We start from the raw sequence: 25,033 nt of genomic DNA on the forward strand, positions 1-25,033 counted from the left end.
TTCTATCAAATAAAAAAAAGGAAAAAGTACCAAAAATGATGCAGAGAAATGGGACGAAGAGTTGAAATTTCCCATTATTTGTTGCCTTGAAGAGGGGGTAATTTTCAGCTGAAACAAGCACATGCTCTTTCTTTATCTTTAAAATCAAATCTAACCAGCAGTCAATCGGCTGTTCCCAATTATCAATCACAATGCTTGAAAGTCCACACAATTTAAGATGGAATTGCTTTAAATAAAATAAGTCATTCTAAATGAACGGATGCATTAACAAACAAAATCTCCAAAAGTAATAGGGAAAGTCCTCACATGGGGTTGAGTAGTATAGCCTACATATATGCTGAGAATAAAGCAATACGGTAACTCAAAAGTTCCAGAAACATACACTACATAATGGTGACAAAAAAGAGGAAGGCAGGGATACAACCATGGCATGGTGGTTTTATTGACAAATTACACAAAACACACATGCAGACATTGTTTGCCTATTATTCATAAACGTAGAAAAAAAGATCCATCTTCATGCACATGAATTCACCGACAGGGAAATTCCACCCAGGAGTAGTTGAAATTGGTCTGCATATGCTGTAATGCCTCAAGGACTGACAGCCTTGTTTTCTTAATGCTGAAAAAACAAAAGCACAAAATGTTAGACTTAACTTGTCGAGTTGCACTGTGTTAAAGGAAGATCATGTAGTAATATGTTAGCACTGCAGCCGGGACTGGGTTAATGGAAATTTACTAGTGTCTTGAAATGTATTATGATTTACTCATGCCACCGTTGTTTTGACCATTAGGGCCACTATGACTAACCACAACTGTGATAAGCAACTCATGCTTTTCCAAAATATTCTCTAAGTCACAGCAAATAAGGTCAAAATGCCAATTTCTTGATTTTCTTGAGCAGTTTTTCTGAGTTTGTGTGTTTTTTGTATTCTCTGTTGTGATAAAATCCTAATTTAGTCTTGTGCTTTTCTGGTTTTCCTCCAATTTGTAATGTCTAAGTCTCCTGTTGTTGTTTGTTAATTTCTACTTGCGTTTCTTTCTACTTGTTCCTGAGTTTTTCTTCCTATGTTTTCTGTTTGGTTTTGTAGTTTTCTCTCCTTGGGTATGATTCCTGGTTGTCTTCATGTTCTTGTGTTTTTCCTTGCTCTAGCTTCACCTGTGTCCTATTTGACACACCTGTGTCTAGTCTATTTGGTTTCTGTGTTACAATCCTTCTTTGTCAGCTCATCATGTGCCATTCAGCCTCCTGTGGCTCCCAGAGTCTCTGAGAGTGGATTAGTGTGGATTTTCTTGTTGAGCTGTTGTTTGACTGTTTGAAAATAGTTTTTGTTGGGGTTCTTTGCCTTTTTACCAAAGGTGGCACAAAATACCTTAAAGAGCCAATGTCTTTGATGACTGCAATAGAATACATTATGTAATAATCCCTATTGTGCAGATACTTGATTGAAGCTCATTTCTGTATTAAAAAAGTACCTTAAAATCCCACATCACCATGGCTCCATCCAGACCCACACTGCTGTATTTCTCCACTTTGGCTTTCTCTCCACTTACAAAACACAGCTGCCTGAAGGACACAACAAAACATGCATTTAAAGCTTACACAAAAATCCTGTTAGGTCTTTATTGCCTTATATAAATACCATTGGCACCATCCACCATTGTGGTGGACATGCCAGTAATGTTAAGGTACAGTTTTGCCACACAAGCACTGTAGTTCAAATATGGCCACTAGAGGGAGTGAGACTTATGTTTGTACATTATGTTAACCTAAGTTGCATAAAGGCAGAGGTACTCTGAGAGATGTTCTCCAACATGAAAGGTAAACTATACAGCTTACAGGTCACCGGTCAACAAAAGGGCTGACATGTAGAAACACTGTCACATTCACACACTACATGCAATTTAGAATAATCAATTAGATTTAAGTCTTTGGACGACAAAACCCTTTCTGGCTCCTCATTATCCACTATCAAATTTGGGGAAGATCTGATGAAATCAGTAGAAAGTATGGGGTGTCTGTTTCAGGAAATGTAGGCTTTTGTTTTCAAACTGGGCAGATACTTTACAAGTAATGAGACAAACCTAACAATGCCACAAGATGATGTTTCATCAAATCTGCCTGAAAAGCTTCTAACTTCTTCTTTAGCCCATGACCAAACTTTTAACTATGCTACCTGTCTTGGCCAGGACATGCTTAAAAAGATTCTTAATCTCAACCAGGTTTAAAGTAAAATAAAAAAGTATGAATACTGAGCAGTAAGAGATGTTGACTGACATGCAGACAAGCAAAGCAGGTTCATGATCTTAACCTCAGTGCTGCCAGGTTTCCACAAATTTTCCTCTAACTTGTACTGAACCCAAATTGGATTATTAACACAAGTAGTATTTGAGTATCTTTGTTATGGCGATGGCCTTACGTGATGCTGTTCTGATGAAGGGTCTCAAGCTCATTGCTGTCTTCCTCAGTGGCCTTCTTGTCCAGGTTTCTGAAGTGTTGCATGGCTGACACAGCTGACTTGGAGGCCTGTTTGGGGATGTCAAGCTTCTTCACAAACTCTAGAGCACCTTTACTCTTATAGGTGAACTGGTATGGGCAACAGTCATGGCCCTACAAAATATAAAGAAAAAAGTACAACATTATTTAGATATTTAAAATAATCCCCCTGTGAATCTATATTTGTTTAACATTTTGTAATATGAGAACAAACAGCGATATTTGAAAGACTGTATGTGTTGTGCATTGCACTGTGCCACTGGTGGTGGAGCATGAAGACAAAAACACATTGGGAAATAGAGACAGTAAGGACATTCAGTTAAGATGGAGTACATGAGTAAGTGATAAGTCATAGAATAAGTTGTTTTTTAAAAAAGATTCTCTGTCTACAATATTGTTCAAGATAGCATTAATGTGATACGAACTGGGCAGATGGAGTAATAACAATACATAGCACAAAAAGAAAGAAAATTTGTGTTTGGTAGATTATTTCTTTTTGTAACAATGCTTCTTGGCAATAAATCTTATAATGCTGGAAAGCCTGTTTATTACCCTTTTAAATGATGCCACATTTGTAAGGAACATGCATTTGTGGGATGAGCAGCAGAGCTGAGTATGTGGGTTGGGCCTTTGAAAAATGTGCCAAATCTTCTCTGCCAGTGCCAAACAGCTGATTCTGACTCATTTGATGTTTGGTGGATTGGATGATTGAAGTTTGAAGAAATAAGACATATTGACAATTTAACAATTTATTCATGTAACAGACAGGAGCTTCAGTAACATGTGGAAGAAGCATACACAGCCACAACAGCCTGGCATCTCCTCCTTATGCTGGTCACACACTGCTGTGGGATGGCATCCCATTCTTCAACCAGCATTTGTTGCAAGTCAGCCAATGTGATAGTGTTGGTCTCTCTGGCATGAACAGCACGCCCAAGCTGATCTCACAAGTGGTCAATGGGGTTGAAGTCAGGAATGCTAGCAGGACATTCCATCCTCTCCACTCCCAAATTCTGGAGGTAATCTCTGATAAACCCCGCTCTGTGGGGATGAGCGTTGTCATCTTGGAGGATAGAGTTCAGACTGTGGAGGTATGGGATTGCCACTGGTTGCGGGATCTCATCTCGATATCTCTGCAATGAGATTGCCTCCAATGATGACAAGCCTCATTTTTCCAGTGAGGGAGATGCTGCCCCACACGCAAAAGATGTTACTCTATCAGTGCAGCAATTAGCAGTGTTCTCCATGTCTTCTCCACACTTTGACCCTATAATCCAACTGCCTTAAACAGAATCTGGACTCGCTGCTAGATAACATATTTCCAACAGGTACCAGTGCACGTATTTCTGACACCATAAGAAACAGGCCTGACGGGCAGTCATTCCTAAATGCTGACAGGGTAAGGATATGGTCTTCTTGGGATGCCCACTTTACCACCTGTCTCTGACATCCCCTGTTTTATGGAACCTGGCCTTCGCCTTCATTTTTGAGATGGTGCTAAGGCTCACTCCAAACACTTGGTTTTGTGGAACAAGAGTTTGAAGTTGCCCCAATGTCTGGGCCCTATCCAGATCAGTCAAATGTGACATGCCTATTCTTATAGCAGATATCTTCTGACCACTGCAGCAGGGCCCATGCTCACAGGTGCTGACAACCAGGTGCCAGTTGGGCACCTGATTGTTAGTATTGTTAGTATCTGGGGGTACCAGAAGCTCAAAACAGTCAGAAGCAACCACAAAATAAGCTATTTGCATTGGCAGATAAGGTTTAAACAAATTTTTCATTGGTGCAACCCACATCTCAGCTCTGCTGCTCATCATAATTCCCGTTCCTTACAAAAGTGGCATAATTTGACAGGGTAATAAACAGGCTTTCCGGTGGTCCAAGGTGTATCTATCTATTCCTCCCACCACCAAAGACATAGGTTTATCGGTGACTCTAAAATTGGATGCAGGTGTGAAAGTGAGAGTGCCTGGTTGTTTGTCAGCCCTGTGACTGAATGTTGACCTGTCCAGGGTGTACCCTGCCTCTTGACCAGTGACGGCTGGGATAGGCTCCAGCCCAAAATGGGATAAGCAGTGCAGAAAATGGATGGATGGATATTCATTGACTCATCAGCTAAACACAGGCTTGAAGCTGTTCAACACAACATAAACACATGCACACACACAGAGATAGCAGAGAGTAGTTACCGCGGCAACAATCTCAGTAGGGCTGACATAGAGCACGCTCAGCATTGGCAGGTGGTCAGTAACCAGCTGGGTAACTCTAAATGGGCAGAGGTTGGAAAGTTGAGGTTGGTCAATTATTTAAAAAATGTCCACAAGATCAGAATAAGAACAGGAAAACATATGGCATATAAGAGGTTCAGTCAGTGAAAAAACAAAATAAATAAAAAGCAGAGGCATAGTCTTAAACTTATAAATTGCTCAGAATATATTGGTGAGTTTGTGAAAACAGTATTGAGATTATTTATGTTGGAAATAACTAGAGGCAGAAATGTAGTAATTGAACTATTTGTGAAATACTTTCTGAGGCATTGAAATTAGGCTGGTAAAGGCAACTTCTGCAACAACCACAGGAGTGGGACAAAACTTCATTGTATACAACCATGAAAAAGCCACCCCTCCAAACACAGAAGTGTGCACTTAATCCTCAGTTCTAATGCTGTGTAAGCATTCAAGAAAAATCTGGGCTGACAAATTTGACATTCTGTTATCAGCACCAGTTACTACCCTTTTCTGCTAATCAGATGTCAGATGTTTTTTCTGTACTTCAAATGAGACTTTGCTTGAAAATTTTACCAAACACTATTGAACATGCTTTTTAAACAAGTTGCCTACTATAACTTAACAATAATATTTCATCTCGGTTTCAGCGACATATTAATACTGATGTGGATTTGCACTCACTCCTTCCCTTGACTTGCATCAGCCACAGCAATGCTACTGTTGTGAGCCACCCAGGCCAGCTGGTCACCACTGGGAGAGAATGAGACGCTGTGCACCCAGCCTCCACAGTCCTTGTGCTCCAGCAAAACTTCCCCAAAAGGCATTTTGGCCCCCCAGGCAGTGGGTCCAGGTTTGTCCTCGATGTCCTTTATGTAAGCTGAGAAAATTCTGAGAAACACGTGAACATCAGTTATAGATTATGGTTTGTCAGGACTGGCTTACTTAATATGCAGTAAATTATGTATCTTTGACTGGACTGGATTAATGATATCTGGGGAAAAAATATTCTGATATAATTCCATTACAACAGTTAAGAAGCATGCTCTTCTGCAAAAGTCTGGCTTTGCTGATTCTTGCCAAACGTTATGGTGCGCATCATTAATGCAAATAAGATAAGAAGAGATATTCATTTAATGATATGGTGTAAAAAACTTGTTCTCCTAAGAATTTTAGTGTTATTTACAACTTAGTGAAAAGTAGGGCTGGGTATTGTTAAGAACCTCATGATTCGATTTGATTCCGATTCTTTGGGTTGCGATTCGATTTGAGATCAATTCGATATTGATTTAAATGCTTCGATGTCGATTCAATAAGAAGTAGAAATACACATATTACCTGTTAACAATTTTTTAATAATTATTTCATGCCCGTGTGAACATATGTGGTAAGTCACCTCATATTTTTGAGCAATGAAACATCTGAAGATAAAAATTTGCACAATAATTACTTGTGCAGTTGAAGTACAAAAGTAAAAAACATGACATTTCTGTATAAACACTGAAATAGTAAAGTGCATGTAAACTTAAATAATATTTCTTTCCTCTTGGAAATTGTGATAAACCTCACATAACATGGTTATGGTTGGTTGTCATTTGGTCGAGTGCGGCCTCTGTCCATACAACGCAAATCACACACACGCACAGTGACCCCCACTGCAGTGAAAAAGTGTGGGTTCTTTACTGTTTCATTATAAAACCAGGGCACCAGCTTGGTTTCTCTCTTTTATATCAGTTTTACTTGTTTCCTCACCTGCAGTTAAAGTCTGCAGACCCAGCTGCCAGAAGGATATTGTTGGGATGCCAGTCCAGGCTTAGGACAGTGGAACGGACGGATTTTTTGATGTGTTTACTCAGCCACCTAAAAGGAAGGCAGTTAAAAGAAGCATTTAACTAAGTCAGCAAATATGAAATAAACAATCTGTGCACCAGATTAAGCCCAGAGGGATTTTATGCCTGTGTTGTTTGATTTTTTATGAAAGTGTTTTGTTTTATAGATGGTCATACAGCGCACTCACACAAGAGGTTACAGAAGTCTTCAACTTCAAAATCAGAAACAGTTTAATTCCTCTGTATTAAAATAAAAAATAGCTCTGATTTAATTATTTCGGCTTTACCAGTCATTCTCCTTCTCAAAGTAGCAGACAGAGATGAGGCGAGCTCCGCTGCCCAAGGCAAACTTGTTCTCGAGAGGTGACCACTTTACACAGGTGGCTGCACGGTTGATGCGCACCAGGACCAGGGTGGGCTTCCACACTCCATCCTTCAGAGTCCACACATAGGCATTACGATCAGAGGCACATGTCACTATTCGGTTGGACTCTGGTGCCCAATCAATGCCTGTAGAAGTTATTATGAAGTTTTAATCATCTGTCAGGGAGGTCATGCCTACAAATGAACACATATCCCACCTTTACTGTCAATTAATATATTTTATAAGAGATGGAAGCTCTTTGATAAAAAAGAAAACAAAAACAAAATGTAAAGGTTGATTTTAAACTGTGGTGTTAAAACCATCAGTGATATGCTTTGAGCTATACATTGTTTTAAGATAATTAAACTATAAGTTGCTTTTGTTATGAATTTCAAACTTTATTGTGTATCCTGAGACTTGGTACTTGGGTATTAATAAAAATTTTGGTCCCCTAACCAATGGGTTTTTGCTCTATAAGGTTCAGATTTGCTGCAGGATACATCCCACCTCTGTTTCAGTCACTGTTAGATGATCCATCTTCACATACCTGTGATTCGTCCACTGTGCTCAGATAGCTCATGAATCTTGACCCATTCTTTGCCTTTCTTCTCATAGATATTCACCACGTTGTTGTTCGGACTCACTGCAATCTCTGTAGGAGAGTGTTAGTGCTTGTTAATGAGGCACGATAACATCCAACCATTACATTTAATTTGAGTGGAAAATCTGGGCATGATTATAACTGTCTTTGTTATGTAAGCACATTTCATTTCCTGATTATAGTTTGGTTGTGAAATGAATTTCACTGCTACAACAAGCATAAAAAACAAATTGCCCTATTCTATCTATTAGTAGTACCTGGTCTACAGCCTACAAAATCTACCACCTAATAAGTGACAGCTAACATTGATCATGGAATGTTGAAGAAATGTAGTTAGGTCTGATGTATAAAACAAGTTAGTAGTGTTCAACAGTAAGTGAAGTGTCAAGCACAAAAAAGCTGCAGACATCCTGCTACTATAGTGTAGTCCCATACTAAAGCAATGCACTCTAAGTTCACTTCCTGTATTGATAATCAAATTCCCTGCTGTTATGTGTAATGCAGCTCTAATGCGTTAGAGGAGGGAGACAATGTATCTGCATCCTGGATCACAATTGTGATCTCTTTCTTTATGCTATACACAGGAGTTTGATGTATTTATACTTGCATACATGTGCACATGGATATTTATTACTTAATAAGGAAATGTAGTGAGGTGGTTATGTTTGTTGGTTCACCTACGGGTCCTATCTTTATTCCAGGTGTGGCAGGAGAGAGGCTCCAGGCCAAAACTGTAGAGTGACATGCCTGAACAGAGGCTGGCGAGGCTCCTGGAATGTAGCTGTTGTCACGACTGTCTGCAGATGTGCTGCTGCAGGTCTCAGGGTGAGATCAGGGATAGGCTCTGCTGTGTAGAGAAACACATCTTAAAAGTTGAACCATGACTATGGGGTTTGGGTTTAAAGATGATATAGACAAAGAATTAAGATTGTTTACTCTACCTAATTATAAATGCCTCAAGTTAATGTAACAGCAGAGATATGATAGTGTGATAAATAGTTGGAGTCGTCATAAAAAAGTAAAGCTGAATTGATTGTCTTCACAAACATTCCTTTAACTCAGTGTCGGCTACATGAGTAATAAATACAAGATAAGGGAATGCCTTTGTCAGGAGTGGTGCCATTGCACAAACTTTTCTTCTCTCATGATACCTGACACCCACATACTTTTTAAATGTGACTTTCCTATAATTTCTCTTTAATCATCATGCACTACTGTAGAGAATTTGAGAAAATTAAGGTTTCATCTGTAGTATGCACTGTAGATGTATACTCCAGGTGTTACTATCTTACATTTGTTGCTCTAGCTGCAGAAGGCAACAAGATTAACAGAGAGGACACATGAACCACAGTAGATAAGACAATGAAGTGCAATAATGAATTAATACTTTTTTTTATACAGCAGTAAGGGCCAGTTGGAGAGCATAAAGCATTTTAACCAGTGACTAAAATGTGATTTAATGGTATAAAAAATAATAGCTGAGGGTTGTTCTTACCTGTGCTTTATATTTGGAGTAAGGTTTAGTTTGAGGTGGTGGGGAGAGGTGCTGGGCTGGATTCGTGGACTCTGGGCAGTCGACACGAATAGAGCTGTGTAGTCTGACTGGGCTGAAGGAAGTAGCTGTGGTATTACTGAAATGAGAGAAGGAAAGGTGGGTGTGTCTACAAGGCTGTTAGGCAAGCATCTCCCTTTGAGCAAGTTTGTTGTGATGAGCCATATTTCATGGCTTACCATGGCTCAAGCAACCACTCATGTAAAAACTAGGGCAAAACAAAATTAATCAAACAAACACGAACCAAATGGTTGTTGATTCGTTCCCTGGCTCCCACAGTCACATGTGGATGTTTCCTTGGGCAAGACATTTAACCACGCTGCCATGTAGGTAGCATGTGACTGTGTTTACTCAGATTTCTGTTATTGTCTAGCTTTTTTGTGTCACTATACATTTTGGGGAACATTTTGAAATTTTTACTTGAGTTTATTTTGGGGGAAGTGTTGTGTTTCACCACATTTTAAAAATCACCTATTACTGAACAAACAAAACAAACTCCACAACGTGGAGGTCTAAGCTTTCTGCCAATGACATGACACTGGCCAGTAGTTTGGCTTTGACTAAACATGATGGTCAGTAGCACACACACATAGAGAGTGATTCTGCATCACATCCAAACCCAGTTGTTGATTTCACTTTATAATAAAGGTGTGACTTCACCTGAACAAGCTTGATCAATATTCTCATGCTGCTACTGCCAAGAAGAAAATATAACATTTCACTGTACAACTCCTCAGTAGCTATTCAGTACTTAAGTTTTTTTTTTAAAAACAAATGTTGCTTTTGCTTGAGTACATTTATAGAGCTGTAATTTTGTTTAAACACTACATTGTGTCCACTGTAGACTGTGACTGTCTTGAAAGTATGAATATTTTCAAACTGTTACCACAGTGCATGACTTCAGTAGTAAATAAGGACACTAAAGATTCATGTATTTTAAGTAGTCCCAAAAAATACCTAAATGACAAAATTAACTACAGCACTACTTTGGAAAGTATAACACGTTCCTCCTTTCATTCATATATTATCACTTTATATAGTTTAATTAAGAAGTTAAACAATCGACATCTGGGTTAATAAATGTAACCTAGCACCTCTAACATAAAGCAAGCTACCATGAAACAGGGAGACAAAGAGGAAACAGGAAACCACCAACTGTTAAATTCTGTCTAAAAACAGCTTTATTGTGAAAGAATCGAGACGGAACTGATGTGATTTGCCATCGAGAAGAAAAACAACCAACCCTCAGATCATTTCATATTTGGTATGGATTTTCGTATAGTTTACTATATTTTTTATGAATTGCTGCACATTTTAGGACACATTTTAAAAGCTCGCGCTACCTCCTTTCGTGTTTGTTTGTATTCTGGCTTTGTTTGAGTACCAGCGGAAGGCTAACAGCATGCTCGCTAGTTTGCTATGGTAAATCATAGGCAATCTTAAGGTTTAACATTCTTTGTATTATATCAGAATCATTGTGCTTGAGTTTTAAAAAATCTCATAGGTGGAGTGATAACTTCATCATCAAGTTGAAATTACATACAAACAAAACGTGAGTCAGAATTTGACTCTTACAATTCGCGTCCATATTTAGTCAATAGACTCGATAGAGCGGACAGATCGGAAGAGTTCAACCCTTTAAAACTTTAAAACCCCGACTACTGTGCAAGTTTAAATTTACATTTACTTGATGATACAATGGTCATTCACCGATTTAGGAATTCAGATTTCAGATTAATCGTCTGTAGAGTTGCTGAGCGGCCCATCCACTTTTTACTCTCTGATATGAAAACTTTTTTTTTAAATAGTGTATGTAAAGTTCATGTCTGACACTACATTCAACATGGTTTAAGAGACGGAAGTCTCAGTAAGCAATACACGGGGTGGAAAAGATAGACTACTCTTGAAGTCCAGGAAAAGTACAGCCACTCTGGCTAAAATCTATTTAAGTAAAGGTACTGGACCATTAATCTGTTCAGAGAAAAGTAAAAAGTATTACATTTAAATGTTACTTTAAGTACTGAGTAGTTACTAGGGAAAATAATCTAATTGCAATAATTTTTTTCTCAAAATTGCGATTTCGATTTAACATGTAATTATTTTTTAAAATTCCACATCTTAGGTATTTTTCATCAAAAATAAGATGTAACTCAAACAATATTAAATTGATCAAACATAAACTCTTCTTTCCTGTAAGCCAGGCATAGATGTATAGATGACTTAACACGATGCAAGAATCAGTATAAATTATATATCTTTATTTATCTACCACTTGTAAATTCAAGCCTTGTAGAAATCATCATGAATAAATACTTGGGCTAAACAATTTGAAAAAATATCTAACTGGGATTTTTTTGACTCCTAATGCGGATAACATTGTGAGTTGTTCTATTGAACGGAACGAGCAATTTTTACGTTCTTCTCATTTCAAATAGGAAAACTTACAAAAATAAGAAAAGTAATATATATTTTCTTAACTTTTCTAAAAAAAAAATATTGTTTGCATGAAGTGTAGAGCATAACATTTCTGTAGCTGAAATGTTGGAGACTGTCTTTTTGACACTTATTTCAGGTCAAAGAAATATTGTATTTTCTGTGATTTAAAAATTGTAGTAGGACATTTTTTAAAGTAGTAGTAGTATTTCAATTAATTGCCCAGGCTTAGCTACTGTGGAGATGTACAGTACATTATGAATTTTCCTTTTTTATAATAACAAAGTGAGAATATTGATCTCCAACTAGGTTCTTCAAGTAAAGTCCCACCTCTATAATAAAGTCAAATACAACAGCTGTTTTGGGATGGGATGTGAAATCATTCACTTGCTATCATGTGTTGTCAACAGAGGTGGAAAAAGTACAAAAGTGTTTTTACTCAAGTAAAAGTACAGTTGCTCTGATTAAAAGTAAATGTATCAATTTCAAAATGTACTCAAGAAGTAGAAGCACACAAAACTACTCAATTACAGTAATCTAAGTACAGTAAATGTAATTAGTTATTGTCCGCCTCTGGCAATACATTTGATTATCCTTAAACTAATACAAGTGCACTTGAATACTATGAGCATACACATAGTCACTGTTTAGTTCTGATACTATTCATTGAAAAACTAATGCTCCCACTCATACAAAGGGCATATCTCTAGGGAATCTTCTCCATTGTACTCATTTGTGTTTTTAGGCTATTTGTTGGCAATGATACTACATGCACTCCATTGGCATTTAATAAGCGGCAACTTACAGTTTCCTGGTATTTCATTTCCTGTCACTCTCCATTTCACAGGACAAACATGGCATCAAAAAGTGCAAGCAGTGATGAGGAACAGAGCCTTCGAGTGTGTGAGCAGTATGTCCAGAAGCACAATGTCCAACAACTTCTCAAAGACTGCATCATCCAGCTGTGCACAGTCCGGCCAGACCGGCCCATGGCTTTCCTCAGAGACTACTTTGCAAGACTAGAAAAGGTGAGTGCAGACAACAGTGCGTGGGCCTTGGCATGTTCTTCTTTTTCCTCAAAATTGTACATAGTTAGTCTAATAGCATAATTGTCTAAGCCATATTTTTTTGGTCAAACTGTGATCTCTGCCTAACTCTGCTTTCCTAATGCTGCTGATTCATTCTGTCTTATTTTTCTGAAAGCCTTGAAATATGAAAAAAGGCATATGTTTTAGGTAGAATCCATCAGATGAATTCAGCAGGGAGTCGTATTTAAAGAAATTATTGCTCTGCAATTTATTCTTATTTGTAATGTAGTAGTTATATACCGATGATAGGTAATGCCATGGTAAACTAAATTGGATTTACTGTGACCAGAGACATTCTTTGCTCACTTTAGGTGAGCATTAAGTGGTAAGTCTAACTCCCTAGCTTCATCAAACTCGCTTTTGCTTACATTTTGATGTAATGTTAGTCTGGATATTTGAGTCTGACTCACATGTTTTGTGCCCAGCTCCACTCTCATCTTGAAATGTAAAATTACTATTGAAATAAGCTAGGTCAAACTTCAGACAAACGGAATTTGCACCGTCAACAGGAAATGAATTAAACATTTATTCAAGTAACTTTCTCACGTGTGTGTTTAGTCAAGCTCTGTATAAAGAGAAAGAGAGAAGAGAAAGTTACAGGTAGACAGTCCTAGAGTTTTTTTTTATATGTCTTGCACTGCAGGAGGAAACCCAGCAGATGGCTGTGCAGCAGAGGTCAAGGTTACGATCAGACTCTCGAGAGGATGAAGTGTCTCCACCCATGAACCCTGTGGTGAGGGGTCGTAGCCGGAGAGGAGCAATCAGTGCTGAGGTTTACAACGAGGAAGATGCTGCTTCTTATGTCCGAAAGGTTAGTAGTCATTTTTTTCATACACATCCTGTCATACTGGCCTTTAAGGTGGTGCTGTATTTGGGGATTGGATATGAATGAGAAAAACAAAATCTCCTTGTTCCAGTCTCTCCTTGAAACACAAGGAAAGGGGTGGCTGACTTGTTCAGTTGCCTCTTTGAAAGCCTGCACTGTATTGTCTTGAACAGGGAGACAGTTAGTACTGTAATTTGTAAAACAGTTAAATTTGGACTAAAATATGTTGTTTTTGTTTTTGTTTTTTTTTTTCCAGAAAAAAATAAAAATAAGACAAGAAAAGCTGCACTATTTACTTTATTTTTAACATACACAAAAAGTATAGCAGTGTTATGAATTCTTAGATACCTTTTCAGTACCGTGTGCTAAATACTACAATTGATTCTGATTTTATCTTTGATTGTTGGAAAGACAATCTAACATCTAATTTTAAGATTGTATTGTCATGAAGATTTGTTTGATGTTATGTTGATGATTATATTTTCCATTAAAAAGACAAATAAAGGATAAGCTATGGTAAGATAAGGATTTAAAGTGGACCCTTATAGCTGTGCTATGACCAAATTAAAATTTGGAATGATATTGCATATATATTTGTTTTTAATTAAAACTCAAATGATTTAAACGAGCTTGAATTACACCTAGATTTGCCAAGTAATACTAAATACTGTAACTGTTTGCCAGTAATGACAGTTGCAGTTTGAGAATAGTTCTGCTAAACAGCACTGGATATCAGAATCAGAAGTTTTACTGCCAAGTATATTTTCACATACAAGGAATTTGACTTTGTGTTGGTACAAAACATATACTATAGAAGAAGAATATAAATAGTAGGAGGCTAATAAAAAATTGATAGAAATATATGAGTATGGAAAAATATATTTGCAAAATGAAAATGTAAAATTCAGTACAAACATCACAAAAGTATGTAAACAGTGCAAAAGCAGAAAACTACCATTATGCAGGTAAATTGATGACTTAGGTTATAGTGCAGTTTTCTAAAGTAGTCTAACACACAGTATGCTTTTGTAATCAGAATAAATAAGTCTGGTGTGTCTTAATGCATGCATATAGTCTGTATAAACATGCATTATTTTTGTCTGCTGGTTCTGGGGTTCAGTGAGAGTTTGTAGAGGAAAGGAGGAGGGCTGGAGTATTGCTCATAATGCTGCAAGGGGAAAGAAGCTGTTCCTATGGCGGGGGTTTTGGTTCTGAAAGACCTCAGCCTCCTGCCCAAGGTAGGGGCCTCAAAAAGTCCATGTACGGGATGAGTGAGGTTGGCTGCAATTTTACTTGCATGCCCCAGTGTCCTGGAGATGTACAGGGTGTGGAGAGATGGTAGGTTGCAGCCATTCACCCTATATGCAGAGCAAATGATTGGCTGCAGCCTGTCCCTTGCCTTGGCTACAGCATACAAGACAGTGATCAGTGATGTTAGGATGGATTTGATGATGGCAATGTAGAAGTGCACAGGGGCCCCAAGGGGTCTACTTCACTTTTGTTTCAAGAAACAGGGTTTAATCTCTGAACTGAAGTTCATCAGCAATCTTGTGCGACATTCTGTTGTAATCTGGGTTGTGACTATTGTGCATGTGTGTATCGTCATTGGAGTAGTTAAACAATATGTTGTTCAGCCCAAATAACAATACTGACAAAAATTTTTATATCTTCCAATACAGATATCATGCTGGCAATAAGATGCAGTCCTAACTGATACATGTGATCACAGCAATAATAATTTTGATTGTAGTGTAGTTTTTTAAAATTATTGTAGCTGTTTGAATATTCACCAAAATATGCCAGAGGCATCTTAAGATTGTTTTTTTTTTCTTTTCTTTTCTTTTCTTTTTTTTTTTTTTTTTTTAAATTCAGGTCATCCCAAAAGACTACACAAGCATGGCTGCCCTGGCCAAAGCCATGGAGAGGAATGTGCTGTTTGCCCACTTGGATGACAATGAGAGGAGGTAATGGCACCAGTAAGTTATATGAAATGCTCGAATAATTTTAATGCATTTCCAGTTAATCAAAATATTTTGTCCCCCCAGTGACATTTTTGATGCAATGTTTTCTGTCAACTACATTGCTGGAGAAACAGTCATCCAACAAGGTGAGTTTTTACACTGTTATCTGAGCAGATTGTTGGGATATTTGCTGTTCATGTAACGCCTTGCTGCTCCTGTTCCAGGTGACGAGGGAGACAACTTCTATGTCATTGACCAGGGGGAGATGGATGTAAGATCTCTTTTTGAACCACTTGAAGCATCTTCCTGTCAAATTTCAGATGTGTTTCAGTGAGCAATAACTTTGAAGTGATAATAATTTATGGGTATGGGTAATTAAAGATGGCTACTCCCATGTTTTTATATAAATCTCTTAAGAAATTTCTAACAGTTTTCAAAGCTATAGAAAATAAGAATGTTATAGTTGTAATGGCAGCCACCATGACAGAGCTGATTTGATGGACACAAATTGTTCATTGCTGTAGTGTAAACACTGAATGTTATGTCAAAAACTGTTACATAAGGAAGCTTGAACTGCTACAGTAAACTGCCGTTGTGTTGCTGTTTCTCATCCATATTTTGTAGTGCGTACTTGGGACTGGATGAACCGTGATTATTCTCTGCCATTGGCTGCACATTATGTTGCCCCCTAACCCCTGTAACACTGTGGGCCTATTAGACATTTCCAAGTTGAGTAGAGACATGCTTCTCAGCTCTGCTCAGCTCTGCAGCTTACTTGAGTTAAATTGTAGAGTCTTTCAACAAATGCAGCATTTCAAAGTGTTTTTAATCAAAAGTAAACCGTTGGTTTTTTTTGTTTGTTTTATGGATACATTTTGCATAATGAGTGAGAAGAGTTATTTAAAATGGTTTTGTTTGTTATTGCTGTAAGTGATGCCCAAAATGCCTTCAGTAGCTTGCAGAGAAAATCAAAAAGGTCCCTTTCACCAGCTTTTCTCTCTCATTATGTTAAATTGTAAAACGTTTATGTACAGTAGCTCTAAATTCAGTAATAGCAAAATTACTTTGCCCTTTAATGATTACATAATCTGTATTATGGAAATACTGAAACCCTTATAAGGCTTTATTCTATTAAACAAAGTTTTTGTGGTTAATAGAACAATTAATAGTAACTACAGCACCACTGCTAATGTGGGCTGCATAACTGCTTCAATGTTTCTGAAGAGAAAAGCAGGAAGTTAAGTTACCTAGACGCTCTGCTCAGATGTTCAGTGTACTCCTGGTTCAGTCCCCACCCAGACAAGCTTATTTTTTAAATTTTGCAGCTCAAGTAGATTGCCTCAAATATTACAATATTTTTTCATTCTCTTCTAGGTTTATGTGAACAATGAATGGGTGACTAGCATTGGTGAGGGAGGCAGTTTTGGGGAACTGGCTCTGATTTATGGGACACCTCGTGCAGCTACGGTTCGGGCAAAGTCCAACACCAAGCTGTGGGGCATTGACAGAGACAGCTATAGAAGAATACTGATGGTAAGGTGTACAGTCCTTAGAAACAACAGAACTTAAACCATGAAATAAATTCTAGTAATGAACACTTTGTAGAACCATTTTTGTTTGTACAACAAAATTGGTATTACTTTGTTACATGTATATTAATGCATACACATGCAGTACTATTTATATAACTGAATCAATCGTAATGTTGTAGGGGAGCACTCTCAGAAAACGCAAGATGTATGAGGAGTTCCTCAGTAAGGTGTCTATTTTAGGTAAGAGCAAAAGTTGTTTTTTTCTGTTGACTGGCTAGACCCTCTTGTTTTTCAGAGATTTACCTGTCATTGACCGTGCATTCAGAGAAGGTAGTGAACATAGCTGAAAGTTGCTCTTTTACAGAGTCTTTGGAGAAGTGGGAGCGCCTAACAGTTGCTGATGCTTTGGAGACGGTGCAGTTTGAGGATGGACAGAAGATCGTGGTGCAGGGAGAGCCTGGCGATGAGTTTTTCATAATCCTAGAGGTAGTCAAACTTTTGCAAGAACTAGTCAGCATAAATGGTTTGGTTTAGGAAACAAGGTTCAGTTTGTGGTCTAGTAACTTCGATGAACAATTATGTCAGTCTACTAGTGCATCTCAAAAAATTAGAATATCATGAAAAAGTTCAATATTTTTTGTCACTTGTTTCTGAAAGTGAAACCCGTATATTATATAGACTCATTACACCCAGAGTGAAGTATTTCAGGCCTTTATTTCTTGAAATGTTGATGATTATGGCTTAAAGATAAGAAAACCTAAAATTCAGTGTCTCAAAAAATTAGAATATTATAAAAGATCAATTAAAAAAAGGATATTTTCAACAGAAACGTCAGGCTTCTGAAGAGTATGTTCATTTCTATGCCTTCAATACTTGGTTGGGCCTCCTTTTGCATGAATTACTGCATCAATGCGGCGTGGCATGGAGGTGATCAGCCTGTGGCACTGCTCAGGTGTAACAGAAGCCCAGGTTCCTTTGATAGTGGCCTTCAGGTCATCTGCATTGATGGGTCTTGTGTCTCTCATCTTCCTCTTGACAATACCCCATAGATTCTTTATGGGGATGGCCTCAAATATTCTCTATTTATTGATCTTATGTAATATTCTAATTTTTTGAGACACTGAATTTTGGGTTTTCTTATCTGTAAGTCATAATCATCAATATTTCAAGAAATAAAGGCATGAAATACTTCACTTTATGTGTAACAAGTCTATATAATATATTGGTTTCACTTTCAGAAACAAGTGACAACAATATTGAACTTTTCATGATATTCTAGTTTTTGAGATGCACTAGTAGCTGCAGCAAAAACTTTTTATGATGGCTTACAAGACAATATGAACATGTAAGAACAGAATTTGTTAAAATAGTAGAAGACTGAAGATTGCTTTTTTCCCTCTGAACTGGATATTTCCTGTAGAACTTGGATCGTATAATAATTTACACCTGGGTTTTGGTTATGAAACTAGACACTGACTTTTGTGATGTGTAGTTAAAGATTTTCTTGTTGTTCTGTTAGGGGACAGCAGCTGTGCTACAGAGGCGGTCAGGGGAGGAGGAGTTCGTAGAGGTTGGCAGACTTGGACCATCAGATTATTTTGGTAAGTCAGTTCACAGAAGACCCTGACACATCTGTGCTCCACCATGCAGACACTATCACACAGTTTATGACTGAATAGTCGCTGACATTGTTTTAAAGGTCACATATTATGCAAAATACACTTTTCCAGGCTTTTCTGGCAAAAATATGTGCCCCTGGCGTGTCCACAATCCCTCCCAAGAATCAGAAAAATCCATCCAATTCTCAAAGTTACCCCTCAGTGGTCTTTGTTCATTAGGGTTTTTACAAGAGGCGGAGTTGACAAAGATCATTAGTCTCACATTAGCGCCTGTGAAACTCTGACAATGAGCATTCAAACATAAGGCTAATGCTAGCCCGCATAATGGATGGTGTGTAGAACAGAAGCAACGTGTTAAGGCTTTTTAGTTGCAGCCTTCATGGTATTTCATACTTGCCATGTGTGTTGTGGAGGCAGCTGGGAGGATACCTGAGGAGATGAGATATTGGCCTAGCAGGTGGCCGGAGCAGTAGAGGACCAAGGTTGATGTGGCAAAGTGCCAAACCGGCATATGCTCTCATTCTGAGCCTGACCTGATACAGCAGTGGGAGTGTCTCCCTTAACACATCGACATGCGACTGTTGAAGCCAGGGATGCAGCCTATTAATGAAATAATTAAATTGCTTAATTTATCAGTTTGGTAAATAAGCATGAGCAAATAGCTAATAAGAGTACAGAAAGGACTTGCACACAGAAAATAAAAAAAGAGTCTTGGTTGAAAATATTCTTTCTGAGTAACAGTTGGCTGAACAGTTAAATACTATTAACACAGACATTTTGGTCCATCTTAGACTTTGCTCATTGCAATGTGGGGCATGCATGGTGATCTGTCCTCTCATTGCTCTGAGTTTTCCTGAATCCCTTTTAAATTGGGACTCCTTGTTATAAATCTTTAAGCTACATTAGGATTCTTTGAGTGTTTATGAGTACATGACTTGGATACCTGACTCTGACCCTGTCAGAATATTGAAGTTGTGACAAAGAAGATGCTTTTTCTCTGTAAAAAAAAAAAAAGAAATAAAAGAAAAGAAAAAAAAGAAAGGCTCTCCTACTTATAAAAATCAACAACCGTATGGCTCAAAGCAGTGCACTGGCTAAAGTCCTCAGACCACCTGCTGAAAAATACAGTGGTATTGCCCCCTTTGTGCTGGTCTTTAGTAAAGCGAAATTCAGTAAAGATTAGATTAGATTTAGATTTGTTGTTTGTATTTTAATGTAATATTTATGGTCTTTGTATACAAATCTTGAATTAATGTAAATCTTTTTTTAAACAAGTAATTATGGTATTCTTCCATAGTACTCAATTGGAGTCAAATGATGTCAACCATTGTATGTGATCCTTATGTGGTTCAATCTCATTCAGATTTTTTGTTGCATTATAGTAGTTTTATTGCATCATCCCAGCAGAAACAAAATTGTAATAAAATCTAAATATGAAAGTCAGCAGTCTCATTTGTTTGTGAAATATTTTCCTTTTTCCTGTGAGATGTTTTTGTGACTGTCTTTAATATGTGCTCCAGGTGAGATTGCCTTGCTGATGAACAGACCCCGTGCTGCCACCGTTGTTGCATGTGGACCCCTGAAATGTGTCAAACTGGACCGGCCGCGGTTTGAGCGAGTCCTGGGTCCTTGCTCTGACATCCTGAAAAGAAACATAGAGCAGTACAACAGCTTTGTTTCCCTGTCTGTCTGAACTTCTCAGTCAGTAATGCCTTTTCCTTGACTATAGGTCCTCCTGCCATTTCAAATGAGCTTTATTTCCCTACATCCTTTCTCTTTTACATATGTTACCACACTCTCAAAGTCAAGTTATATATGTTACATTTATTTCTTCTCTTTTTTAAATCCATTTATTTTATTTTATCTTTGAGTACTTAAAATCTGCATTTGATATGTGTGAAAAAAGTTCTTAGTCCAAATTTATCACCTGAACACCATGTAAGTGTTTGTGTAAGTCTGAAGGTCTAGATGCAATAATAGGATGTTGTATGGATTACTAACTCTGGGTTGACATTTTTGCCACAGCTCTAAATCACTGATCATTCCAATTTATATTTTATTTAGGTGACATTAAACAATCTATGCAAAACCAGAGGGCAGTTTATAGTTGCATAAACTAGATGAATTACGTATCTCTCTTTAGTTTAAAAAAGGTCAAATTCAGACAAAAATAGAAATGATAATGGAAATCAGGATGGTGGGGTCCAACATGAGCACCCAAAAATACTGTCCAACTATGAGTTTAACTGTCTAAAGTCAGAGAGTTAAACTGTGATATCACAAATGGATGATAGGCTGGGAGACAAGGATGCATAGTACCAGTCTTGGTAATATGTAAAATGCCTTATGGCTCCAGACCTATAAAGAGAGTGTCTGTATGCCGGGTTTGACTTTGATTGGACAATGAGGTTACCGGGGAAAAAGTGTCGAGGCTTTTCAGCTTCGCATTCCTGTGCTGTTTTTAATCAATCACAAACAGCACTGGAACACCATTTTTTTGCTCTACATTGCATTTGGACGGTACTTCTCACCTTATGGATTGACATTTTTTCCTATTGACAAGGTTTCTGCAAAAGGTATCCAGTTTGTTGGTGAATTCAGCCCTTATTGTCACACCGATGCTGCAAGAGCTGGTTTTATTCTAAATGAAGAGGCTTAATTACAGATATTGGATTATATGTTTATTACACCATGTGACAAGTGTGCTTTCTATCTGAATATGACAGTTTTGTTTTTCCCCTTAACATTTGTATGGACTTGCTTAGATATTTAAAGAAACTAAAAAAATGGGCTAAATATGTCCTTTTCGTGATCGTCCTCCTCCTCCTTGTAACACAATAGTCATTACATCTGTGACCAAGTATGTGCACACGTTGACATTCCCATGATCATTAGCCATACCTTTAACTTAATTGTATATTTATTTAGCATGCTTCTCTTAGAAGGTTTATATTTGCTTAACCACATAATTGTCATGTTGACTTTTATCAAGCTAGTGTCATACCAGCCCAAACACCTTTCTTAAAGGGCCGTTAGAGTTAAATGCTGTCTCAGAGGGACTGCAACAACTTCACAATGTGAAGGTTGTTGTTGTTGTTGTTGTTTTTTTTTTTTTTTTTTTTACTGAAAATAGGAAATAAGAGCATTTCCTTTACAGTTAAAATACTTTTTTAAATTTATCTATCACTGATTTCAAATGAAGCTTTCCATTTAAATATTACTTCTTCAGCTTTTCTGATCACAGGTAAATGAGGTATTTTATTAATGTGGTCTATACAGCTATTAGTGAAAAAGCCCAGCTCGAATTAAAATTGATGTTTTCTCAGGTCATAGGCACCCATAAGTACAAAAGCAGCTAAAAGAAATAGATTTACAACAAAAGATGAGAGAATGTGTTAAAAGATGACAGAACTGAAATAGATGTCTTCTTAGCAGCAGTACCATGACAAATAATTGCATTTTGCCAAAAATATCGCCAAAAAGGTCAATACTGTGTGTATTAAACAAAATCATTGGGAAGAACTGTCATAAACCATTGCATCTGTATGAGATCAGTCTTGATAGTCAGAATTAAATTGAGAAAAATGCCTTTCAATTGTAATATCAAATGTAGCTTTGGCTATGATGCAATCTAAAGAATGTTTTTTTTAAATTACAGATTTCTTCTTAATAGAATGTTACAATAACAGAGAGGTTACATTTAATTAAAGATAAAAACAAATATGCTCACTTGAATTGTATTTGCATAACCTCAGACAGTAAGAACCGTGAAAGGATAAGACATGTTCATTCATTCCTTTATTTTTAAAGATACTTTGTATCTTAACTGTTCATATTACAAGATATGCTTTTTTTTAATGAAAAATTGACACAAATAGCCATATTGGACTTTGATACCACCTGTGAAACATGTAGTATTATTAAGCTCAACAAGAAGCATGCCATATGAAAGGCAAATTATTGTCAGAATTATTAATAGAAGTAAGTCAGATATACATCATGTAAACCATAGCAAAAGAACAGAACCTTGATTGATCAAAACAGGTCTGACTTTCACTAAATCTGCCCTGATGGAGTATCACTCATGTCTTATATATTTCCATATTTTTTACATTTATTTATTTTTTGTTTTTAATATTTTGATACTGAAAAGTACTGAACTCTATGCAGTATTTTTTTCTACTATTATTCCTTCACTCTGCTTCCATCATATGAACTTTTGTTGTTTATATTCAGGCCTTCTACAGATGTACTCAAAGCAATCAACAACTTTTTCCAACGTTTTTTAACATACAAAATAATTTCATTGAAAGGGGAAAGTGTTTATGCTGTTGAGTTCAGTGTCGAGTTAGAAGTCTCTGAAAATTCTCACTGCTGGGCCAACTGAACACAAGTTAGTCTGTGACTCCTAAAACAAAATAGAGGGTAGTTAGAATTTAGGAGATGGGGAAAGAGAGAGAAAGAGACTTTTCTTCAGATCCCATTCTCAGAATTAGTTTTCATGGTGGGGGAAGATAATATTCAATACATTTCTAATTTGAATATTTTTCTATGTTTTGATGAAATGGCAAACTTCTATTATAAAGGATACATTTAAAAAACACTTCTTGTTTTTCTTTAATTTCACATGAACTTGTACATTTACTTTTAGATCTGCAAGTTATTGGCAGGTTTAATGTTTTTCATGTTAAACACCCATCAACAGTGATAACATCTGTTTTTCTTTAAAAATATGCCTTAACTCGGATTACATCTGTCTGGTACTTGAACAGTCTTTATTTTCACTTGAGACTGTGTCTTGAATAATGAGTGTGAATTTATCAACCTTTGTAATCTGAATTACCTGTTACTTGTTTGTTTTCAGCTGCAGATCACTGCACTTCACTCACTCAGACAATCACTGTGTGAAAATGACAAAAACAAATACCTGCAGAGAACTTGCTGAAACACTGTCTTTTTCTGAGGTTTCTGTGTTTTTCCTCAAATTGATTGCAGTGTAACTTTGGATTTCTCTGATGGAAGTTCTTCAAGCACTTTCAGCAATAAAGAGATGTGTTTTCATTCCATTTGCTTTTTTTACATTCCCCATCCATGTCACCTAGTTAAACTAATAACACTCCTCCAGAAGCGTTTTTCACTTGGAACCTTACAATTCAACTGTCAGCTGTTGAAGAGATCTTGAAATTTTCTTTTCTCTGGACATTCCAGTTGTAGTTCAGCTTATCAATCAACCTTCTTTGTGAAGCATAATTTTATTACAAATGTTATCTCAAGACACTTGACAAAAAGAGCAGATCTAGATTGCTCTCTTTGTTATATTTTTTACAAAGCCCAAGCATTTTTCCATGACAGCAACAAGCAACATTGAGCAAAGCTACTACAATGGCAAGAAAGAATAAATCCTTTAAACAGGAAGAAACCTTTGAGCGGAACCTGACTTCCTTGAAACAGCCATCAGCTGAGACTGTGCTAAAGAGAGAGGAAAAATGGAGAGATGGATAGAGACAAAGCGAGCCAAAACAATAAGATAAATTCTGCCCTGGCTATAGATTCATCCTAAAATAAACTTAGCACAAAACGTTAGAAAATTTGTTTGGAATATTATCCTTGTTGGAACAATGCTTCTTAGCAGTAAATCTTATAACATTGGAAAGCCGGATTATTTCCCTTTTAAATGGTGCCACATTTGTGAGAAACATGCATTTGTGGGATGAGCAGCAGAGCTGAGTAGGTGGGTTGCACTTATGAAAAACTAGCCAACCCTCTCTGGCAATGCCAAAAATGGCAAGCTAAGTTTAGTTTTCTTTTACATAGTTGCAGTATCTATAATAATGGTAGCTGTAGCTGCAGCAATGAAGTATGATCAAAATGATCATACTGCTTCCTCTGTATCAGTTGAAGCTGAGCAACTCAGATTCACTTTAACATTCACTGATAATTATTATGTAGGCTGATGATGATGGTTGTTGCAGTTGGAGTCAGGCAATGCAGCAGGCTGTCCACACTGAGTATCCAGAGCAAGTTATGAGGAAGGAGAGCCTGTGAGCTCCTAATTAAAATGTACATGACATCATACTGAAAGATTCACAGTTGGAGGCATGCAGTAATATTAGGAAACCCCTCATCACAGCACATGATCAGCTTTTAATCAATCCTTGAAATATTTCTTATATTTCTAACACTTCTGATGTAGTCAAAATTTAAACACAGAATAGTTTACATTCAGCCTCCTTACAAAATACATAGAAAAAAAAAAGAAAAAACAGATTTTATCCAAAAATTTATACCCATGTTTCTTTTCAACTTATTTCACGTGCTTAATGTTGAACACCAGCTGTTACCCTTAACAGAAACCTTTTCCCTTTTAATAACTTTCAACTGGTGGTCTGTGTACTTCATTTTTTTCATACACCCACAAGTGACGGCCTTTAACATGAACTCCCAGTTAATAAGGCCCCATACCAGTACCAAACCAATTTAGCTCTTGAAGCATTTCACTTCCA

At 37.1% G+C, this 25,033-nt stretch overlaps 2 protein-coding genes across 4 annotated transcripts; one reads left to right on the forward strand and one right to left on the reverse strand.

The window, feature by feature from the left end:
* Positions 1 to 418: 418 nt before the first annotated feature.
* Positions 419 to 9,142, reverse strand: zgc:86896 (uncharacterized protein LOC415190 homolog). Of its 2 annotated transcripts, none has more exons than XM_041777797.1 (10): positions 9,015 to 9,142; positions 8,201 to 8,366; positions 7,466 to 7,570; positions 6,842 to 7,064; positions 6,478 to 6,585; positions 5,410 to 5,616; positions 4,690 to 4,765; positions 2,421 to 2,611; positions 1,477 to 1,567; positions 419 to 622 (listed from the first exon to the last, which is right to left on the reverse strand). In XM_041777797.1, exons 2-10 carry the CDS (start codon positions 8,262 to 8,264, stop codon positions 617 to 619), a joined length of 1,071 nt encoding a protein of 356 aa, XP_041633731.1. In that variant the 5' UTR covers positions 8,265 to 8,366; positions 9,015 to 9,142; the 3' UTR covers positions 419 to 616. The 2 variants fall into 2 exon arrangements, with proteins under 2 accessions (XP_041633731.1, XP_041633732.1); XM_041777798.1 differs by having other exon boundaries at positions 8,201 to 8,363; positions 9,015 to 9,136.
* Positions 5,497 to 23,591, forward strand: prkar1aa (protein kinase, cAMP-dependent, regulatory, type I, alpha (tissue specific extinguisher 1) a). 2 transcript variants are annotated; one of them, XM_041777796.1, is made up of 11 exons: positions 5,497 to 5,578; positions 12,352 to 12,532; positions 13,236 to 13,403; positions 15,291 to 15,382; positions 15,464 to 15,525; positions 15,604 to 15,650; positions 16,754 to 16,912; positions 17,091 to 17,151; positions 17,276 to 17,397; positions 18,431 to 18,512; positions 20,051 to 23,591. In XM_041777796.1, the coding sequence occupies exons 2-11, from the start codon at positions 12,359 to 12,361 to the stop codon at positions 20,221 to 20,223; spliced, it is 1,140 nt and encodes a 379-aa protein (XP_041633730.1). In that variant the 5' UTR covers positions 5,497 to 5,578; positions 12,352 to 12,358; the 3' UTR covers positions 20,224 to 23,591. The 2 variants fall into 2 exon arrangements, with proteins under 2 accessions (XP_041633730.1, XP_041633729.1); XM_041777795.1 differs by lacking the exon at positions 5,497 to 5,578 and adding an exon at positions 10,266 to 10,335.
* Positions 23,592 to 25,033: the final 1,442 nt, after the last annotated feature.

This window comes from Cheilinus undulatus, linkage group 21 (genome assembly GCF_018320785.1).
Source record: "Cheilinus undulatus linkage group 21, ASM1832078v1, whole genome shotgun sequence".
Classification (NCBI taxonomy): Eukaryota; Metazoa; Chordata; class Actinopteri; order Labriformes; family Labridae; genus Cheilinus; species Cheilinus undulatus.